The sequence below is a fragment of the Bos taurus genome, chromosome 13 (assembly GCF_002263795.3).
Source record: "Bos taurus isolate L1 Dominette 01449 registration number 42190680 breed Hereford chromosome 13, ARS-UCD2.0, whole genome shotgun sequence".
In the NCBI taxonomy this organism is placed as follows: domain Eukaryota; kingdom Metazoa; phylum Chordata; class Mammalia; order Artiodactyla; family Bovidae; genus Bos; species Bos taurus.
In genome coordinates, this window is record NC_037340.1 from 17,822,285 (window position 1) to 17,843,590 (window position 21,306).

Genomic DNA, 21,306 nt, shown 5'->3' on the forward strand with positions numbered 1-21,306 from the left:
TCACTGGAGCTGGAGAAAAGCCTGGGCAGTAATGAAGACTTGGTGCAACCAAAAATAAATAAATTAATTAAATCAAGAGTATAGTTTGATGGTTTTTATTTCCATATGCACCCCTGTAACCTCCAACCAGATTGTGAAGAGATGTAGAATATTCCTGGTGCCCCAGAAGATTTCTTCATGCTCCTTTCCAGCACATGCCTTATAACAACTAACTACAATTCTGAATTTTGTCATCATCCATGACTTTAGCCTGTTTTTGAACTTCATAGAAATGAAATCATACCCAATGTACTCTTTTCTTTTTTGGCAGCACTGTGGGGCATGTGAGATCTTCAGTCCCCAACCCAGAATCGAACCCACGCCCCCCTGCCTTGGAAGCATGAAGTCTTAACCACTGAACCACCAAGGAAGTTCCACCACAATGTACTCTTTATGTCTGATTAATTTCACTTGATAAAACATCTTTCATCTCTGAGAGTACACCTAGTGATTCAGGCATCCGTGTTCCTGCATTTATCAGTAGTTTGGTCGTTTTACTGCTGCATGTATTCATTATATGAATTTTCAGTTCAGTTCAGTCGCTCAGTAGTGTCTAACTCTTTGCGACTCCATGAATCACAGCATGCCAGGCCTCCCTGTCCATCACCATCTCCCAGAGTTCACTCAAACTCATGTCCATCGAGTCAGTGATGCCATCCAGCCATCTCATCCTCTGGCGTCCCCTTCTCCTCCTGCCCCCAATCCCTCCCAGCATCAGAGTCTTTTCCAATGAGTCAACTCTTCACATGAGGTGGCCAAAGAACTGGAGTTTCAGCTTTAGCATCATTCCTTCCAACGAAATCCCAGGGCTGATCTCCTTTAGAATGGACTGGTTGGATCTCTTTGCAGTTCAAGGGACTCTCAAGAGTCTTCTCTAACAATTTATTTAAATCTTTGAATACATTTTTTTCTGCTCTGTTAATAACTGTGATTTTTAAAAATTTATGACAAGAAGTTTATGATAATAACACATGCTTAGTAAAGAATCATATTTGTTTAATTTAGTGGTAGGAAAAAATGATTTTCAAACTGTGGGTTATGATTCAGTAGTGGATCATGAAATCAATTTAATAGTCCTTACCAACATTAAATAAATTGAATTAGAATAGGAAAAAATTGGAATACCATAATTAGTTTGGTGAAACTTTTATACCAGCATGTATATATATATATATTTATATCTTGGTTCACATTATATATATAATATTATTTTTTATTTTGAGTTGTGTCAAAAGATATTGAAAACCCATGACTACAGTATGGTGCTGTGTTTTACAGTTTTATCCCCACAAATCCTAATTTAGTCTTAAAAGAAATATTGTTTTATTACAGACTATCATTATAAGGGAGACTAATTTAATAAAAATACAAGGTTAGTATACTCAACTACCCTATGAGGGATCACTTCATTGATTAGACTTTATATGAACGATAAATATTTTAAGAGATGGTTTTAGCTGGAAAGTAGAAAGACCTCTAATCTAAAAGTCAGAGAACTTGACTACTATTTTCAGGGCCGTTAGCTAAATCTCTTAACCTGCATAAACTTGAATTTACTTTTTTGGTAACGATAGAAAAAAGCTTTAGGTCTTTTATCTCTGAGTTATAAGCATTAAAGAAATCTTACAGGACTTTGAAAACAGTAAAGTGGCATCACCTGCCCAATCATTCTCCAGTGTTTTTGAAATGTTGCAGTGTATGGAAATATTTAGTGATTTCCTTGGTTAAATCTGGCTCATGTAGAGACCAAGTTAAAGAATATCAAATTTCAATAACTTGGATTAAATGATGTGTGCATTAATGATAAGTAGTAAAGAAAGACTATTACATCTACCTTGGATTATTGTGTAGAGTACTTCATTTGTTGATCTATGGACCTTAGAATCCTTGATTCTGGGAATTCAAGTGCTCGTGGTCCATTGGTTAGGACTCAGCACTTCCAATACCAGCCTGAGTTCAGTCTGGTTGGGGAACTAACATCCTGCAAGCTGCATGTTCAAAAAAAAAAAAAAAAATCTGGTGAGTGGGAGTAGTTACCTGAAAGGGTAGGAGACATGAATTTTCCTTGTAGAGGGCTGAATATGTTATGGCCGCTAGGAAAGGAAATATCCAATAAATACCCACTGATGGGTCAATTTTTAAACATTCGGTTGTCATGTTATTATTCTTATAGTTACTGTGGTTCTAAATGACCTCACAGGGAGATGAAAAGATGAACTTTTAAGTGACTTTTAGTTTGTTTTTCAGCCTTTGGACAAAATTTTTCATAGTCCATTATATTAAAAGCATGTAATGTTTCTCTTGAAATGTAAGTTCTTTAAGACTATTTTAAAGCAGTTGATGATTTTTGAAAAAGCAAAATGATCTTACACTATGTACAGAACCTGTACAAAACTTCAAAAGTGTAGGAACATACACACACATTCTCCTAAAGAATGAGAAATTAGGAAGTGACAAAAGTAAAAAATATTATGTTGGTTTTTATTTTTAAAAATTAAAAAAAATTTAATTGAAATATTGTTGATTTACAGTTTCCCTGGAGGCTCAGTGGTAAAGAATCTGCCTGTAATGCAGAAGACCCGGGTTTGATCCCTGGGTCGGGAAGATCCTGTGGTGGGCATGGCAACCCACTCCAGTATTCTTGCCTGGAGAATCCCTATGGACAGAGGAGTCTGACAGGTTATGTCTACAGAGTTGCAAAGTGTCAGACGTAACTGAAGCCACTTAGCAGCAGTAGCAAAGTTGATTTACAGTATTATCTTAGTTTTGTAACCAAGCAAAGGGCTTGTGTGCTCATGGCTCAGAAAGTCAAGTTTGCAGCAAAGCAAGGATTTACTGCAGGGCACCAAGCCAGGTGATTGGGAGATGAGCCTCAGATCAAATGGCTCAGATGAGCCAGCTTAGTCTTTGAGTTACAGGTGTTCTAAAGGGGAGGAACAAAGAAACTGGGATTACTCATTGCTCTGTGACATTTCTGTATCTGTGATTTTAGGAGTCAGAATCTCTAATTTATGAGTTTCTGGCCAGGTGACTCCATAGTCTGTGAGCTCAACTTGCCCTAGTGAAACAACCTGAGTTTGTACCTTAATAGTGACATCTGTAACAGTGATGTTAGTGCATCATTAAGAATGTTATCAAAAGCTTTTGCACAATAAAGGAAACTAGAAGTAAGGTGAAAAGACAACCCTCAGAATGGGAGAAAATAATAGCAAATGAAACAACTGACAAAGGATTAATTTCCAAAATATACAAGCAGCTCATACAACTCAATACCAGAAAAACAAACAACCCAATCAAAAACTGGGAAAAAGACCTAAACAGACATTTCTCCGAAGAAGACACACAGATGGCTAACAAGTACATGAAAAGATGCTCATCATCGCTCATTATTAGAGAAATGCAAATCAAAACTACAATGAGATGTCACCTCACACTGGTCAGAATGGCCCTCATCAAAAAAAGTCTACAAACAACAAATGCTGGAGAGGGTGTAGAGAAAAGGGAAAACTCTTGCACTGTTGGTGGGAATGTAAATTGATACAGCCACTATGGAAGATGGTATGGAGATTCCTTAAAAAACTAGGAGTAAAACTATCATATGACCCAGCAATCCCACTCCTAGGCATATACCCTGAGGAAACCAAATTTGAAAGAGACATATGTATCTCATTGTTCATTGCAGCACTATTTACAATAGCTAGAACATGGAAGCAACCTAGATGTCCATCTACATATGAATGGATAAAGAAGTCGTGGTATATATACACACAATGGAATATTACTCGGCCATAAAAAGGAACACCTCTGAGTCAGTTGTAATCAGGTGGATGAACCTAGAACCTATTATACAGAGTGAAGTGAGTCAGAAGGAGAAAGGTAAATCCTGTATTCTAACACATATATACGGAATCTAGAAAAATGGTACTGAAGAATTTACTTACAGGGCAACAACAGAGAAACAGACATAGAAAATAGACTTATGGACATGGGGAGAGGGAAGACAGGGTGAGATGTATGGATAGAGTAACATGCTGCTGCTGCTAAGTTGCTTCAGTCGTGTCCGACTCTGTGCGACTCCATGAACCACACACAGCACACCAGGCCTCCCTGTCCATCACCAACTGCTGGAGTCCACCCAAACCCATGTCGATTGTGTCGTTGATGCCACCTAACCATCTCATCCTCTGTCGTCTCCTTCTCCTTCCCTCAATCTTTTCCAGCATCAGGGTCTTTTCAAATGGGTCAGCTCTCCATATCAGGTGGCCAAAGTACTGGAGTTACATAGATAGCCAATGGGAATTTGCTATATGGCTCAGAAAACTCAAACAGGGGCTCTGTATCAACCTAGAAGTGTGGGATGGGGAGGGAGATGGGAGGGAGGTGCAAAAGGGACGGGAGATATGTATACCTATGGCTGATTCATGTTGAGGTTTGACAGAAAACAACAAAATTTTGTAAAACACTTATCCTTCAATAAAAAATTAATTAAAAAAAGAATGTTATCGACAGCAGTAACTTTAGTTATCTGACGCTGGTTGATTAGTGTTGTTAGCACAGGATTGAAGTCAAAGGGGAGGAAGAAATGAATAAAGTTTTGGAGAGAGAAATTAATTATAAACTCAATAAGAGATCTTGGTTTTAAGGGGACTCCTTTTCAGTTTCACGTGTACAACATAGTGAATATTTTTAGATTATATGTATATGTTTGCTTTTAAATTGTGGGTCTTTAAAGGTACAGAGTCGGAGAAGGCAATGGCAACCCACTCCAGTACTCTTGCCTGGAAAATCCCATGGACGGAGGAGCCTGGTGGGCTGCAGTCCATGGGGTCGCTAGGAGTCGGACATGACTGAGCGACTTCACTTTCACTTTTCACTTTCATGCATTGGAGAAGGAAATTGCAACCCACTCCAGTGTTCTTGCCTGGAGAATCCCAGGGACGGGGGAGGCTGGTGGGCTGCCGTCTATGGGGTCGCACAGAGTCGGACACGACTGAAGCGACTTAGCAGCAGCAGCAGCAGCAGCAGCAAATGTACAGAGTAGGCTTCCCATGTGGCACTAGCGATTAAGAACCAGCCTGCCAATGCAGGAGCCGTAAGAGATGGAGGTTGGATTCGTGGATAGGGAAGATCCCTGGAAGAGGGCATGGCAATCCACTCAAGTATTCTTGTCCGGACAATCCCATGGACTGAGGAACCTGGGGAGCGACTAAGCACTCATACAAAGGTACTGCTGCTGCTAAGTCACTTCAGTCGTGTCCGACTCTGTGCGACCCCATAGACGGCAGCCCACCAGGCTCCCCCCGTCCCTGGGATTCTCCAGGCAAGAACACTGGAGTGGGTTGCCATTTCCTTCTCCACATGGAAAGGTACAGATTATCCTTACTCAAATTGTACCTGCTATGTTTACTTCATTGCTTGGTATAGAGCTGGCAATATCAAGTATTGACTAAATTTTAAGTGAATTGAGGGCAGCAGAAGTTTAGACAGTAAAGCCTGAGTCTCGTTATCTCTAAAAAGATAGAGGAAGTAAAGATTTGGAGTTCTCCATGTTTAATCCCTTTTAATCCTTGACTCTGATGCTGAGAGGGATTGGGGGCAGGAGGAGAAGGGGACGACAGAGGATGAGATGGCTGGATGGCATCACTGATTCGATGGACGTGAGTCTCAGTGAACTCCGGGAGTTGGTGATGGACAGGGAGGCCTGGCGTGCTGCGATTCATGGGGTCGCAAAGAGTCGGACACGACTGAGCGACTGATCTGATCTGATCTGATCTGAATCCTTGTCAGAATATCTGATTCCTAGTGAATCAAATTCTGCCAAGCTTCACAGCCTTCTCGGGGAACCCGGTTCATTCTCTAGAATCACCCTGTGGCGCCATCTCCCGGAGCTGTCAAGAAACTTGGGATTTAAACCTCCACCCTCTTTCCTAGTTCTTTCATTACTCTCCTCCCGAGTCTTTTTCGGAGCCTCCCTGGACGCATGCGCCTTTGATGTGCAGCAAGCCATGGAGAGACTACAATTCCCAGAAGGCCTTGCCAAAGTGGGGGGAAATCCCATGGTCCGGAAAAGAGGGAGGGAAAGGCAGGAAAACTCGCGAGAGAACGAGCTTGCCGCGCCTGCGCGAAGTGGGTGGAGGCGGGTGGAGAAAGTGAGGAGGAAGAGGAGGAGGTGCTGTCCCACAATACCAGGCGGGAGGGCGGGCAGGCGGTTTGTATCCGGGCTGTGAGGTGCTGGGAGCCTCCGCGGACCTTGCTGTTGCCTCTGTCTCTTTAACGCGAGAGGAAGCGATGCGGAGGGGTGGAAAATGGCAGAGCTGCAGATGTTACTAGAGGAGGAAATCCCGTCCGGCAAGAGGGCGCTGATTGAGAGTTACCAGAACCTGACCCGGGTAGCGGAGTACTGTGAAAACAACTACATACAGGTGAGCCGCGCGGGCGGGCGCTGCCGGCCGGGCCGAGGACCCGCCACTGGCCGCCCGAGTGACCAGCCCACTGGGCGGGGTGGGGAACTGCCTAACCCCAGCGGCAACCCCAAAGCCCAGACCCAACCCCAAGCTCAGCCGGGGTAGATAGCGAGCGGCCAGGTTCGGGGAAGTCGGGCTGTGATACAGGAAGTGGCTGCGGTGGTTGAAACCCCAAGAAGCCGAAAGAGAAAATGGGCGAGGGATCCCGGAGCCGCGGCCGCCGCAGCCCGGCGCCCCGCTGCCGTCCTCCTCCCGCGCGGGCTCGGCCCCCAGGACCGCGCTGCTCTCCAGCCGCCTTTCACCGCTGGGCTTCCGTCCCGGAGTCCCCCGCCGCCGGCCGAGGGTCTCGGAGCGGCCGACTGAGCGTTTAGCCGAGGGCCGGGACGAGGAGAGTCAGGAGCCGGAGGGGAAGCGGGGGTGCATCGGGGGAGGGTGGGGTGGGGGCGATTATGTCAGTTTCAGCCCAGAGGGTGTGTCTTTTATTTATTTATTTTTTAAAAAAATTGGTCATGAGTCACATCACATAGACCTCCCCGAGGAGAGGAGGAAGCGGGTGGGGAGCGAGGGAGGGCGTAGAGAAGTTAACCTCCGAATTCCCTTTAATTGAAGGTTTGTAAATCTGCCTGCCTGTCGGTTTTCAAGTCGGGTTTTTTTTCCCTCTCTTCAATTTCACTTCCGCCCCCACCACAGTATATTCTAGAGACTGTTAGGGCGGTCGTTAGTGTAAAACACAAATTATCCTTAACTACTTGGAAAAATGGCTTGAATATTCTCTCTTCCCTAAAAGTTCTTGAACTGGTGGCTTCTTAAGTAAAAATAGAACGGTATAATCGCCGGTTGCTTTTTTTTCCTGAGGTTTGTCTCTTTCCATCCTAAATACATGGACAGAATGAATCTCCGAACTACAAGTGTAACGTCAAATGTTACTGTAAATTTATTAGAAAATTCTTGTCACTTTTCTATGACAGGGGTTGGTTGTTTGCTTTTAATGTTTGAAAGTGAATTATGTTGTGTGATAGTTTGTAGATCTTTAACTGCGTAAACTTAACAGTTTGCAGTAGAAGCAAATAAAAGTAGCAGAGTCTTTTGAATCAATGTAATGGCACGAAAAACTTGCTTGTTAGTGGAAAGGCATGACCAAAACGTGCTTTGAAAGGTTGGGGTTATTGCAATTGAGAACTAAAGTATTTATAGAAATGCATCCCATGCGATTATCATTTTTAAGAACCAATCGTCTCTGTGTTGGCAAATACTTTTCCTCTTTATTTTTAGAAGGAGATGCTGTTTTCAGAATATTTTGAATATTTCTCAATTCCCATATTAGTAACATTGTATTTTCAGTAGCACTACTAGGAATTTATCTCATAAATTTTTTCAGGCTTTTAGTTTAGAAATTCCACTGATAAACTTGTTGAGTGCCTGCCCCAACTACTGTATTACTTGTTTTTGCAAACTTTATATTTGGCTTTTAAGAAAATATTTTTTTTTTTAAGAAAATATTCTTAAATCTAGTAGGAATGTGAATATAGTTTTCAAATAGAAACGCTATCTTACAGTTTATCGATATTAAAAGTAAACGCGTTTTATTTAACTTCACATGAAGAACCTTAAAATTGAGGTGAATCTCAGTTTGCTGCAGATATTAAAGATTTTGAAAGCCAAAGGAAGAGCACAGAAAGTTAAATTACCCACGTTCTAGAGAAGTCATTTCTTTGTAGAAGTCAGCAGACAGGCGCTTCATAAAGGGCTGGTTTCTTTCTGTTTTGCATGTTGGGAAATCTGACAAATACATGGTGTGGTAACTGCTACGTGTTTTAACCTGTCTGTTGACTGTTTCTTTTTCACGTAGTTGTGTGCTGTTTTTTTGTTTTTTTTTCTTCCTTGACCCCTTTTCTTTTCCCTTCTTGCTACCATCATGTAATTTTGAAGCACTGTAAAATTTCATTATATCTGTAAATAAATAAATCATTCTGTTTCTCTTGTGGTCTTTTAAGCATGTTAGTACCATGGTGCTAAGATGCACTGTCACTGGCCCCAAGTTGGTTTTTTTTTTTTTTTTGGTGATCCTCAACACCAATGAGATACTCAGAAGTACTGGGGGGGCAGAGGGAAGGATGAAATTCACCCACAGCAGTGTTTATCTTTGTACCTTTGGGCTCATGAAGCTGGTCACTAGCTGCTTTCCCAGGAGGCTCAGACAGGCTCCAAAGATGACATGCACTTTGTGGAAGTTGATGTGGTGGTAGCTGATTTTGTGATCTGCCATGGTGCTGTGGAGAGGGGACAAATAGTACTGGAAATATCCGTTTGGAAGTCTTTTGAGATCTCTCTGTATCCCTTCTATGACTGACTGGGTAATGGCCAACACCCTGTGTAAACATAGCTTCACTTGGAGAAAGTATATGGTCACTTGTGTTTTGAGAATTTTTTTATACCCAAGGTGAGTTAAATTATTGCCTGAGTGATTTTCATCCTGAGAATTTAGTTTTGTGATTTTGTTTCTTTCCTACACTTTGGAAGTACAGTTCTGGTAAGGTGTTTAGCTGGCAAGTTCTTTTGGCTGTAGTGCAGTTGAGTCCTTGAGCACTTTGTTAGCTCTTTTGATCCTGTTGACTTTATTAAATTTTATTATTAATAGCAAAACTCCTCAGAAGAGTCTGCTATCTTTTAAAAAGGACAGGGCTTTTGAATTTCTTAGGGAAAATAGTATTCAAAATAGTGTATTTTATTTAGATATAAAGAAAAATCTTTGCCTTTTTCTACCTTAGTTAGAATTTTCTGGTGGTTATGTCAAGGACAGTCACTGTTCAACTCGAATTCATTTGTTCTGGCCAGTTCTCTGCACTCCACTTCAGGGTCCATACTGCCTTTATCATAGGGACTCTGGGGGAGTAGGAAGGAGATACAAGTTAAAAGGAGCAGAAACTGTTTACGAAAGATTTCTCAGCATAGGTTAAGTAAGGACAGGAAAGTCTTACTTACCTCTCAACTTTTTAATTTTTTCCTCTGGAATCCCCCCCATAGGGGCTTCTTTTGGGTCAATAGGTATATCCTGAAGTCTGGGAGGATGAGGGGATACCATCAGTGAGCTGCTTAGTTTAGCTTGATTTCCTATACCTGTGATGTTATTTGTATTCATTTGTTCATTAGACTGATAATCTTGGAAGGCAGGTAATTTTTTGAGTGGGAGCACTTTGGAGTAGGTAAAAACTGACTCTTTTGGTACTCTATAGTTTATTCCAGTTTATAAAGTGATGTCACTTAGGTATTACAGTAATTCTGTGATCTTTTTCTTTCTCCTTTCCTTTTCTTTTTTAAACAAATGAGCAATCTGAGGTACTGAGACATTGAATACCTAGCCTAAAGTTCCATATCATGTATGAGATAGCGCCTGGAATCAAACCCAGATTTTCTGATTCTGCATCCGAAGTGGATAAAAAGAATGTATGAAGAGGGTAATAGAAAAGGGAAGAGTAAGACACCTGCTTTGCTTATTGAGTACCTACTCTGTCCCAGTCTTTGCTGGTTGATTTGTATTATCTTTAATCCTTGCAAAAACTCTGTGATAGACAGTATTCTCTTACAAATGAAGAAATTAGGACTCGGAAAACATAAATCAGTTTTTATTTTATCATACAGTTAGGGATTGGCAGTCAGGATTTCTCTGTAACTCTCACAGGCTCTAAAAGCCATACTCTTTCCATATCACACTGTCTATAGATGCGAAGGAGTCCAGAAACGTCATGGAATAAACAGACTCTTGTGGGTTGTGTCTGGGATCCTCACAACTATTTAACTATTGTTTCCTCTGAATTCCACGCTATACTATAAGAACAGGTATGTTTGTAATTTGGCAACTTGCCTGAATCACAAAATACAGTAGCTTTGGCACTTGAAGTATTGAATTACAGGAGTTGTAGGCTCGTTTTTCACTGAGCTCACTGGTCCCTTTTCCTTTCTTGTGTGTTTTTGCCTTTTTTTTTTTTCCTCTTCTGAATCAGCTTTGCAATTGTGATAAGGAAATTTTTAGAAAAATTAGTAGACGTTAACAAAACAAAAAACGTCTTGAAATATTTCGAGTAGTTCTGATTTCCACACAAATTGTGTTCAGGTAAAGACAGTCAGGATGATTGCAGAGATGAGGACAGGTTAGAAATGGTAGAAATCTTAATTGTACTTGAAAGTTTGAGTAAAACAGTAGTTTGAAAAATTAGAGAAATTAGAGATGTAGTTTGGAAATCTATAATACATGAATTAGGGTTTAGTAATGCTCAACATGGTGATTCTAGTTAATATTGTGTAATTGCTAGGAGTGTAAATCTTAAAAGTTCTCAGTATAAGAAAGAAAACTTGTAAATTTGTGTGGTGATGGTTAACTGGACTTACTGTGGTGATCATTTTGCAATATATACAAATAATAATGAATTATTATATTGCACACCTGAAACTAGTAGTGTTATATCTCAATAAACAGAATGGAATTTTAGATAATTTTATGGAAATTCCTCAGTTAATTGTTAGATTGACCTATATCGTGTCATAACATTAATTGAACATTAACGGCAACCCATTCTTGCTTTGAGAATCCCATGGACGGAGGAGTCCATGAGGTCTCAAAGAGTTGGATATGACCGAGCAACTAACACAGTGCTGCCACTAAACAGGCAGAATCTGACCTTGCATGTTAGGTCTTAAAGAAAGTCCATTTGTAAGAGTGGAGTTTTATGCCAGTTCTTACTGATGCTCTCAAGAGTACTGAATATTCTTTACGGCTGCATATCATTTGAATGTTTGTATTAAAACAAACATCTTTTTTTCACTTTGTAACTACAGTACCACTAAGAACTTTACATGTGATACTGTGATCTAGTTCTGGTCTGTGATTAGATTCTCAGTTTTAGCTTGTTTTTGTCTTTTGGAGAGAAGTGGTTTTTTTTTTGTTTTTTAGAAAATTGTTGAAATAATCCCTTCAAATAAGAACACTTTTGTAATTCCTCTTCTGTGTGTGTGCTTTCTCCAGTTGGTTCTGATAGGTGGTGAATGCTAATACTCCTTAAAGTAGAAAAGAGATGTTTGGGCCATTTGAGTTCTGATCAGTGCTATTTATTTATTTATTGACATATAGGATCTTAGTTCCCTGAAGAGGGATCAGCAGTGGAAGCATAGTCTTAAGCACTGGATGGCTGGGGAAGTCCCTCTAGGGCTATTTAGGATAACTGTTTATCTTAGGTTAAATTATATTCTAGGAATTAGGCATTTGTGAGTTAGCAGACAAGAATGTATTAGCCAGAGAGGAAGATGCTAATACTGGGACAAGAGGTTGAGTCAAATATTAGAAGAGATACAGACTGTAATTCCATGAAAATAGTGGTAGTACAAAAAGTAAGGTAAAAGTCATAGTTAAAAGCTAATTTTGGAGCATTTAAAAAGTTTGAATTTGGGGGGAGCTGTGTATTTTTTCTAATGCCTTTTATTGTTGATTATAACTTTTACTGAAATTACGGCTTGGTTTTTGAAGAATATTTTGAAGAATAAAGAAGTCAAGCCCTGGAACTAAAAACTTTTTAGACCTTAATATTTATTTAATACGACATCATGCTAAAAATAAGGGATTTTTTTTTAACTGCAAAATTAAGAAGATAAGGCATTTGGAAAATAGTGATTACTGGATTTTGTTTTTAAAGCAAATAGCTGACACATACTTTAATTCCATAGAAAGGAGACTTGAAGTTTTTTAAAGTACTCAAATAGGTACGCTTAACTAATTTACCAATTTTCTTCATTTACAAAATGAAGTTTTCTGAGATGTAGTTGGTAGTGAACTAGTATTTGTGAAAAAAACCTAAAACCAAAACATCCTAAGGAATGTTATGTGTGTTTGGCGCATGGGCTTAGTTGCTCCATGGCATGTGGGATCTTCCTGAATCGGGGTTCAAACTCACATCTCCTGCATTGGCAGGTGGAGCCACCAGGGAAGCCCTGAAGTCTTATTTTACTAATTTTTAGCATAGTAAATTTCAAATGTACTCAAAAATAAAGAGAATAGTGTAATGATACCCCCAAATGTTCATCATCTGGCTTTAATGATTGCCAGCTCATGGCCATCTATCATCCTCTCCTGTCTCTTTACTGTTCTGGTAAAGTCCATCTTTGACATATCGTCTCATCCATAAATATTTTAATATGTATCTCTACAAGATAAAAGTCTTATTAAATCCACTGCACAACTGCTATATGTGGGGAAAAAGATAATGAATGTTACTATAGTTTATTTATGACAGTAAGGAGTAGAGAGCTTCAGAATTGTTAATATATTTTAAATTTACAACCAGTTTTGTTAGTAACTCCTGCCATAGATTGATTAGAATATTGCTATATTATTTGCTTCATAATGCAGTTTTAGAAATTGAGCTATAAGTCATATAATATAAAACCAGGAATTTTAAAGTATACAGTTCAGTGGTATTTAGTACATTCAATGTTATGCAACCACTGCCTTGATGTATTCTAAAACATTTTCATTGCTCCTCAGAAAAGCCTGAGACTGTTAAGCAGGTTGTCCCCATCTCAACCACCCTGCCCCCAGCACTTGGGATCCACCAATTTGCCTTGTGTCTATTAATTTACTTATTCTATATATTTCATATGAATGGAATTATACAATATGTGGCCTTTTGTGTCTCTTTGACTTGTATTAGGTGTAATATTTTTAAGCTTGGTTCATTCACTTGTTAGCATGTGTTAGTACTGTATTCCTTTTTATGGCTGAGTAATACTCTAGTGTGTGTATATAATACCACATTTTGTTTATTCATCTCTTGGCTCCTCCATTATGCTTCCCTGGCACCTCCTTACCCAACTACCACCACTGATTGATCTGTACCACGTCCTGTTGATTCTTCCTCTTAAACCTCTCTTTAAATTAGTCTTCTCTGTCTCCATTGTACTACCCTAGTGTAAAGCTTAGCAACTGCTCTAGCTTCTGTCTTTACATTACCACATATCCCCTCTGATCACATCCCCATTATCCACACTGTGGCTTAACCGGCACTTTCAAAATGGAAATCTGATCATGTCACTCCCCTGCTTAAAAGTTAGTCAGTGATTCTTCATAAATATGCAGCCTCGCAGTGAGGCCTGTCAGGCCATATATGATATAGCTCCCGTCTTTCTAGTCTTGCTATGTTCATTCTGTTGCTCTAGTCTTACCAGTCATAACGCCCTTTCAGTTTTTTGAAATTTGATTCTTCTCTACCTTTGCAAATGGTGTTCTCTAACTAGAAAAATTGTTCGTCTTGGTCTAAATATCACTTATGTGTCAGGTCTTGTAGTTCAGGTGAAAAATTACCACATTCATTCATCGTTCTTCATTTGATCCAAATCTTTTGAGTACCTTCCAGGTACCACAGATAAAATAGTAAGTGAGGCCAAGTTCCTACCCTTAGGAAGTTTTCATTATAGAGGGGAGGGGACAGAGGATCCCCAACCCCCCCTCCCTAAAAAAAAAACAGACTTTCACATAGGGAGAAGTGCTGTTTGGAAAGTTAAATAGGGTGACAGGATGCAGAAACCTGGGATTGGGCAGGAGGAAGTGACACTCTATGGAGGTGACCTTTGAAATGAGACCTGGAGGATAGGGCATCTTCCCTGTGAGGATCTAGGAAAAAGGCAAGTTCAGAGGCTCTGAGATGGGAAAAATCTCTCTAAGGGTAATGTCTACAGGGTAATGAGAAGGAGACTGGTGGGAGAGAGTCAGAGAGATTGTCAGGGGTCAGATCACATGTAGGCCTTGAAAAGTGGTTGGATTTTATTCCAGGTGTGATGGGATTATCATTGCAGTACTTAATTTACTTTTTGAAAGAATCATTCAGGCAACTGAGTGGAAAACATACTGAAGGGAAAGCAAGAGCAGAATTTCCAGGAGGAAGGGTATTATTATACTAGTCCGGGCAAAGAATGAGAATTGCTTGTACTTTGTTATGGGTTGAGGAATTCAGGGGAGAGAGGTTGGCCGTTTTTAAGGCAGAGCTGAATAGGGCTTACTGATGGATTGACTATGCGGTATGAGGGAAAGAGGAATTGAAGGATGACTCCTAGTCGGAATTATTTTCGTAACTGTGTCAGTGGATGGCTACACATGGGTGGGGGGCTATCAAGAGTGCACTTGTGGATGTGTGTTCAGTCCGCATTAGATTTGACAGTGAAGTAGATAGGCTAGGTAGATAGTCCTTCTGGAGTTTAAGGAGGAGTCAGAGTTAGAGATCCACATTTAGGAGTCATCACAGAATAGATTACCACTGCCTCATAGAACTATAATGTGAGTCCCATATCTAATTTAAAATTTTTATAATAGCCATATTAAAGTATAGAGAAATAGGTTGAAATTAATTTTAATAACATTTTATTTACTCAGTGCATCCAAAATATAATTATTTCAATAAGTAATCAACAGAGTTTGTTAATGAGATATTTGCGTTCTTTTTAAAGTACCAAGTCTTTGGAATTTGATGTGTATTTTATACTTGGAGCACATCTTAGTTGCAAAGTAGATAGTGAAAAACTGGGACAATTAGTGAATGGGAAGTCCTGTGAAATCTAAGGATTGTTTAAATTGAGGTGCTAGAGCAGGTGAACTGCAGAGATACAAGAAGAAATTGGATGTTCAGAATACAGGATTTTTAAAAATCTAGATTTTTGAAAATGGTGTAAATACTAGTGATGACCATGGCGGGTTTTGACAGTGATAAAGAAAAAAATGTTTTAGTTCAGGAAGTCTGGAGACTGAGAGGCCAGGGTTTGGGGTGGATTATCTGAGTGAATGTTGACATCACTAATAATAATGACAGGAATGGTGATGAATTAATGAGTCCTTAGCAAAAGAGGGAGTGATGAGGATGTTGGTAGATGACAGTAACGAGGTTACTTTCTTAGAGATCTCTTCCCTCCGAGCTCAGTTTATACTCCGTTCCGTGCTCCCCTAGAATCCAGTGTGTTTCCTCTGTGCACGCGTTACATCTGTTTGACAGGACGCTGATCTCCAAGAAAGCAGGTGTGCCAGGTTTGTCTTGTTCATGCCCATGTCTCCAGTGCCTGCCCGTTGCCTGGTATGTGAGCTCGGGAAAGTTTACACGGACTATTCAGGGAGTCTGGAAGGTTAGTTCTCATCCTCATTCTATCACGAATTAGTTGTATTTTAACCAACCTTTAACTCTTTTGTTCTTGATATTTAGTTACTAAGTCATGTCTGACTCTGCAGTCCCATGGACTGTAGCCCACTAGGCTCCTCTGTCTTTGGGATTTCCCAGGCAAGAATACTGGAGTGGATTGCCATTTCCTTCTGCTAACTCTTATCTTCTGTAAAAGGACAAGTTTAAACTAGATTATGTCCAATTGCAGTTCTGATGGTTTTTATTAGTTTGCTTCTGACTTTTTAGTCTTGTAATTCCGGTGCTTTTCATGTGTTTGTTTCTGAGTTATTTCTTCAGTTTCCTCTTAAAAACCCTCTGATTTACTTCCACTTATTCCTTCTGTTTTGTATGTTGAAATGTTTACTTTGTCATTGAATAAATAAGTTCAGTCTTACTGAGGATAGAAAATATAAGTGAGATTGTGTTAAATTAGAACGTCTTTGTCTTTATCTCTTCACAGTATATATCAACCGTATCGAAATGTAAAGGTCTCAGGACTCCTTTATACTCCTAAAAAAAGCCAAAGACCCCAGAGAACGTTTTTTAGATGGGTTATATTTATCAGTATGTACTGTATCAAAAATTAAAATGGAGAAATTTAAAACATTTATTAATTCGTTTAAAATAACATGTGATGGGTTTTAACATAAATAATATAAATAGTAATATTTTGAAAAATATCCATAGGTTTCCAAAACAAAAAAAAGTTTGAAAAGAGTGGCATAGTTTTATGACTCCAAATCTCTTTAGTGTGTGGCTGCTGCTGCTGCTAAGTCACTTTAGTCGTGTCCGACTCTGTGCAACCCCATAGATGGCAGCCCACCAGGCTCCCCCATCAAGACTCCCCAGGCAAGAACAATAGAGTGGGTTGCCATTTCCTTCTCCAATGCATGAAAGTGAAAAGTGAAAGTGAAGTCGCTTAGTTGTGTCTGATCCTCAGCGACCTCATGGACACAGCCTTCCAGTCTCCTCCGTCCATGGGATTCTCCAGGCAAGAGCGCTAGAGTGGGGTGCCACTGCCTTCTCCAGTGTGTGGCTGGAAGACAACTAAATTCTCGTATCTACTTCCGCATTCAACCTATTGTGATACTTTATTTTGGTTGAAGTATATGGGAAAAATCTGGCTTCATACACTTATGTAGTTTGAAAAAGAGAAGTATTTTAATAGTCCATGTATAGAACTGTGGATAATTTTGTTTGATATTGTATCGAAACTTAGATAGTAGTTCTTAATGGTTTGTTGCAGTGTGGATTCTGAAACAATGTCAACATTTTATACTCCAGTACATTAAAAATTATTGCATGGGTCATTTGGATGGAAAATATTTGTTCACTTAGTTATGTGGATCCTTCTGAATGTTGACCCATTCCATTATAGGATATTAAAAAAAAAATCACATTCATTAATATCACTGTAGATCTTCATGAGTCTTAAGTATTGAAAAGCTTCCAAGCTCACATTGGTGGATTAAAGGTTTCCAAAATTCTAATGTTTACTTGAAAGCTCGAATTTTACTGTTGGCAACAAACATTGCCAAACAAAACAAACAAGAATTTTCCTTGAAATGATAGGCTTACTTCATTCACTTTAAGGAAGATGTCTGCCAAATGTCCAGTCTGATTAACCATAGTTTGTCAGTTGTCTTTCGAGGTAACACGTAGTTTTTAAAGTTGTTTTTTGAAGTTCCATGGAAAAATGACTTACTTAGCTTGCACAAGTGTTTTTTCCTATTATACTTGAATGCAGCAGAATTATTTTAAAGTATTTTTCCTTTTGTTACACAGAATATTGAAAGACATCTTGTCAGAAAAACAGGCAAATAGCGTTAGTATTACTATGAAAACAATAGTTTTGACCTTGCGAATCTCCTGAAAGGGTGTGAGGGATCCTCAGTAGCCTGCAGACCACACTTGGAGAAACTTTGATATGAATAGTTGGTTTAGAAGGCTTAACATCAAGTTCCTTCTGCAAGAATTCTGTTAATACAGCATATTCTGTTTTAATCATTTTTGATAGTTTCTTATATTCTGGGTGTTAGTTTTCCTCTGTATATTTTACTTTTCAGCACTAATTTCCAAATAGTTTTAGTTTCATATATCTGTTTTCTCCAAATCTTACCCAAGTCCAAAGTTTGGTAATTTGTTTGAATAAATTTATTTGATTAATAGGAAGTTGTTTACATTATATGATTTTTATAAAGTAATATGAAACACTGATCTTAAATTGTTTATAGTAATCATTTAATTTTTTTCTAATTTGAGTATGTTCCAAATTAGATTTGAAGAAATCCGTTGTTGATATTACCTATGGCCACCTCATGCGAAGAGTTGACTCACTGGAAAAGACTCTGATGCTGGGAGGGATTGGGGGCAGGACGAAAAGGGGACGACAGAGGATGAGATGGCTGGATGGCATCACTGACTCGATGGACGTGAGTCTCAGTGAACTCCGGGAGTTGATGATGGACAGGGAGGCTTGGCGTGCTGCGATTCACAGGGTTGCAAAGAGTCGGACACGACTGAGCGACTGATCTGATCTGATGGTACATATATCCCTTTTCTGTACTGATTTATTTATGTCTTAAAAGAAACCCAACTAAAGTGGGAGAAAAAGTAAAAAAACAACAACAACAACAACAACAACAAAAACTGGCTTTTTGTTTTGTTTCAGCTCTTTCTCTGGCATTTTTCCTCTTAGGCTTTTTTTATATTTTTAATAAAAAAAACTTTGGATTAATCCATCTCTCTTTCATAAAGGTTGAGAAGTCTTTTTGTTTTCAGCTCCATGTTTCATTACAATTAATAATTAATCATATTCAGAGCTTGCTTAGGGAGACAGACTGGTGATACTCCCATTCTTTCAGAATAATCAGAGAATGCCATAAAAATCCTAAAGAAAACAGGCAGATTTTTACAAGTTTCTAAGTTTGGAACCATGGGAATGCCCAGTAAAATGAAACATGCATAATTATATGTAATGTACTTCATTGTATTACAGAATATATTAGTTTGTCCCCTATTTACTTATTCAGCAATTTTTGACTGCCTATTATGCCCTGAGTGTATTTTGCGAATCAGATATAATTTCTGCCTCCCTCACTAATCAAATCATGTGCTGTAATAAATTTTATCTGGGGAAACACATGTTGACATGAGAGTGTCCTGTCAGGTGGTTCCACCTAGCCTGGCAAACCAAGGAAGGAACGCTGGGATGGAGATCTGAAGGGTGGCTATATTGATAGTTAACCAAGAAATTGTGAGGGAAGGAACAGCGCTGTCCCTACCAGAGGGAACCAGGAGCATTATATGTGCAGGCCCAAAGGTGAGGGAAGGCAGAATGATTTTGAATGAGTTATTAATATAAACCCTTGTGCTCTAAAGTATAGTGAGCAGAGAGAGGGTAGTGATCTGAGAGGAGTTAGGTGAGGACCAGATCATTAAGGTTTTATAGGCTGTGTTAAGGGTGTTGGTCTTTTTTTCTGAAGCTGATAAGAAGACATTGAGAATTTTAAGCAATGGGATGGCATTATCATTTTTACTTTTTAAAGATGACTCGTGTTTAGAGTGGAGAACAGATTGGAAGGAGGCTGGAGTACGTATGGATTGGAAAGAGCTCAAGAGGAGATGGGGGAGGCTGGTCTTGCATGATGATAGTGAGTGGTGGTGAATTATCTGAATTTTCTTGTGCCTGGAATTGTTGTGATAGGCTGTGACTACTTATTTTTCTTTGCTAGAAGGAAGAGTGTTTGAGGCTGTAGAACTGTTTTAAAAGTAACTCAACAAATAGTTATTTCATGCTCAAAAAATAGTTATTAATTGCATTCTCTGTAAAAGACTCTTTGCTAGGTGTTGTGATGTCAATATTATATGTAGTATAGTTATGTGAAAAATCATTGAACCATAGCTTATAAAGCCTTAAATTTTGGGAAGAGGAAACATTCTGTATGGAAGAAAATTGTTGCTTTTGAAAGGTTTTTGGTTTTAGTTTTGGCAGTCAGTAGAATTTTGCTTATGCAAAGAACAAATGTCAAGCAGCATTTTTTTTTTAAGGAGCACATAGGTAATGAAAAGATCGCTGTAAAAGATTCTCATAATTCAGTTGCAGTCAAAGCAGAACCGAAAGTCCCCCTTCCTCCTCCTTCCCATTTGCCTACCTACCTCTCCTCCCAACCAATGTCAGTCTGTTTTGTATCGTTGCACTTTTTGCTCGGAGGATGAGGATGCAGAGTGACCAGGTAGAGGACGGTTGCATTTGTCCACACATAAAGGGTATTTCTTGAATTGAGATAGCTGTAGTTAAGAGAGAAAAGGACGGAATAGGTGCCAGAAGAATCAGGAAGCTTGGTAAAGGGGATACGGTTGATAGGAAAGGGAGAACTCAGAGATGACTTATTTTACCTGGAACCGTTCTCCAGCATAAAGCTAGTACGCCCACAGAAAGTAATTTGCAGTCACAGAAGTGAATCTATAGACCTCTTTTTCAGCTGTTAGTACACAGTTGGTTCCACCACACTCCAGCTTTTACTCCTCCACAGTTGAATTGATTGGCAGAGCAGTGGGCTGGAGAATAGGAATATGGCTTGATGTTAGCTGGCAGCGTGGGCAGCAGGGGAGCAGGAGAGAGGAAAGGGAGGGACCCTGAGTTCTTGGCTGTGTACTGTTGGGTCAGGAGGCGAGGGGCAAGTTTCTCCTTCTGATGTTAACTGATGTTCTGTCATAATCTGTGTTACAGATCGCTGCATTTTTAGACATGTGGATTGAGAACTCCCCCTTTCAGAAAGGATCTTGTAGAGAGAATTTTAAGGAACAGAGCAGTGTTTGGGGGTTTCAGGGAAGTTTGAATGCCTCATAGCGTGAGTTTGTCTGAGTCATGAGTAACACGGAAGGGGAGGTTGACAAGCGAGGGATCTAGGTAGTAAGTACAAAATGTGCACCAGGGCACATTTGAAAGAGCTGAAAGTTGTTTGATTTTGATAGTGTCAGTTGCCAGGGAGGGTAGTGGGGGAGATGAAGGCTTGGTCAAAAATATCCCTCAACTACTGTCCTTCAACTGTAGAAAACCAGTGTAGTGTTTCCCAGCTTGGAAAACAGAGAAACCACATTTTAAATGTAAGGTAACATTGTTAAGGTAAAATTGTGCTTTTGCTATGTCCTGATATATACTCTGTTCTTTTGTGTGGACCCATTTGGTATAATCAACAGATGTCATTCAAAAGTGGGTAAATGTAGCAGAAATGAATTACAGGTCTGAATAAATCACTTTTGTATCAACCATGTGTCATAACTTGGGGACTCCTTGCATTAGTGGGCTTATTATTTGTATTTAATAATGTGGAATATAGAGCCACCTTATCTCCAGTTTAGTGGTGCATTTCTTTCACACTCATCCTTATTCTCCCTACTCCTCCTGCCTCACTCTCCACCCCACCCCATCCCAACCCCCCGCCAAAAAGAGAAGAAAGGCAGGCAGGGAGCAGGGTACTGTCTGTATGAAATCCTGCCACTCTGAGGATTTTTGTTTGTTTTTTGGGCTGTTGTTTTTTGGGCTAAGAGGTAAGGTGAGAAGAATAAATATGTTCATAATCCAGAGAAAAATTATAATAAAGCTTTCCTTT

At 39.5% G+C, this 21,306-nt stretch overlaps 1 protein-coding gene across 15 annotated transcripts in view; it reads left to right on the forward strand.

Moving 5' to 3' along the window:
- Positions 1–6,225: 6,225 nt before the first annotated feature.
- Positions 6,226–21,306, forward strand: part of ABI1 (abl interactor 1) — an 87,851-nt gene continuing 72,770 nt past the window's right edge. For 13 of the 15 annotated variants that reach the window (XM_059892739.1, XM_059892740.1, XM_005214262.5 and 10 more), the window contains exon 1: positions 6,306–6,461. In XM_059892739.1, coding sequence (XP_059748722.1) covers positions 6,345–6,461 — 117 coding nt within the window. In that variant the 5' untranslated portion in view covers positions 6,306–6,344. Of the gene's footprint in view, positions 6,462–17,939; positions 18,235–21,306 lie in introns of those variants that run through there. The other 2 variants (NM_001076241.2, XM_059892736.1) reach the window with 2 other exon arrangements.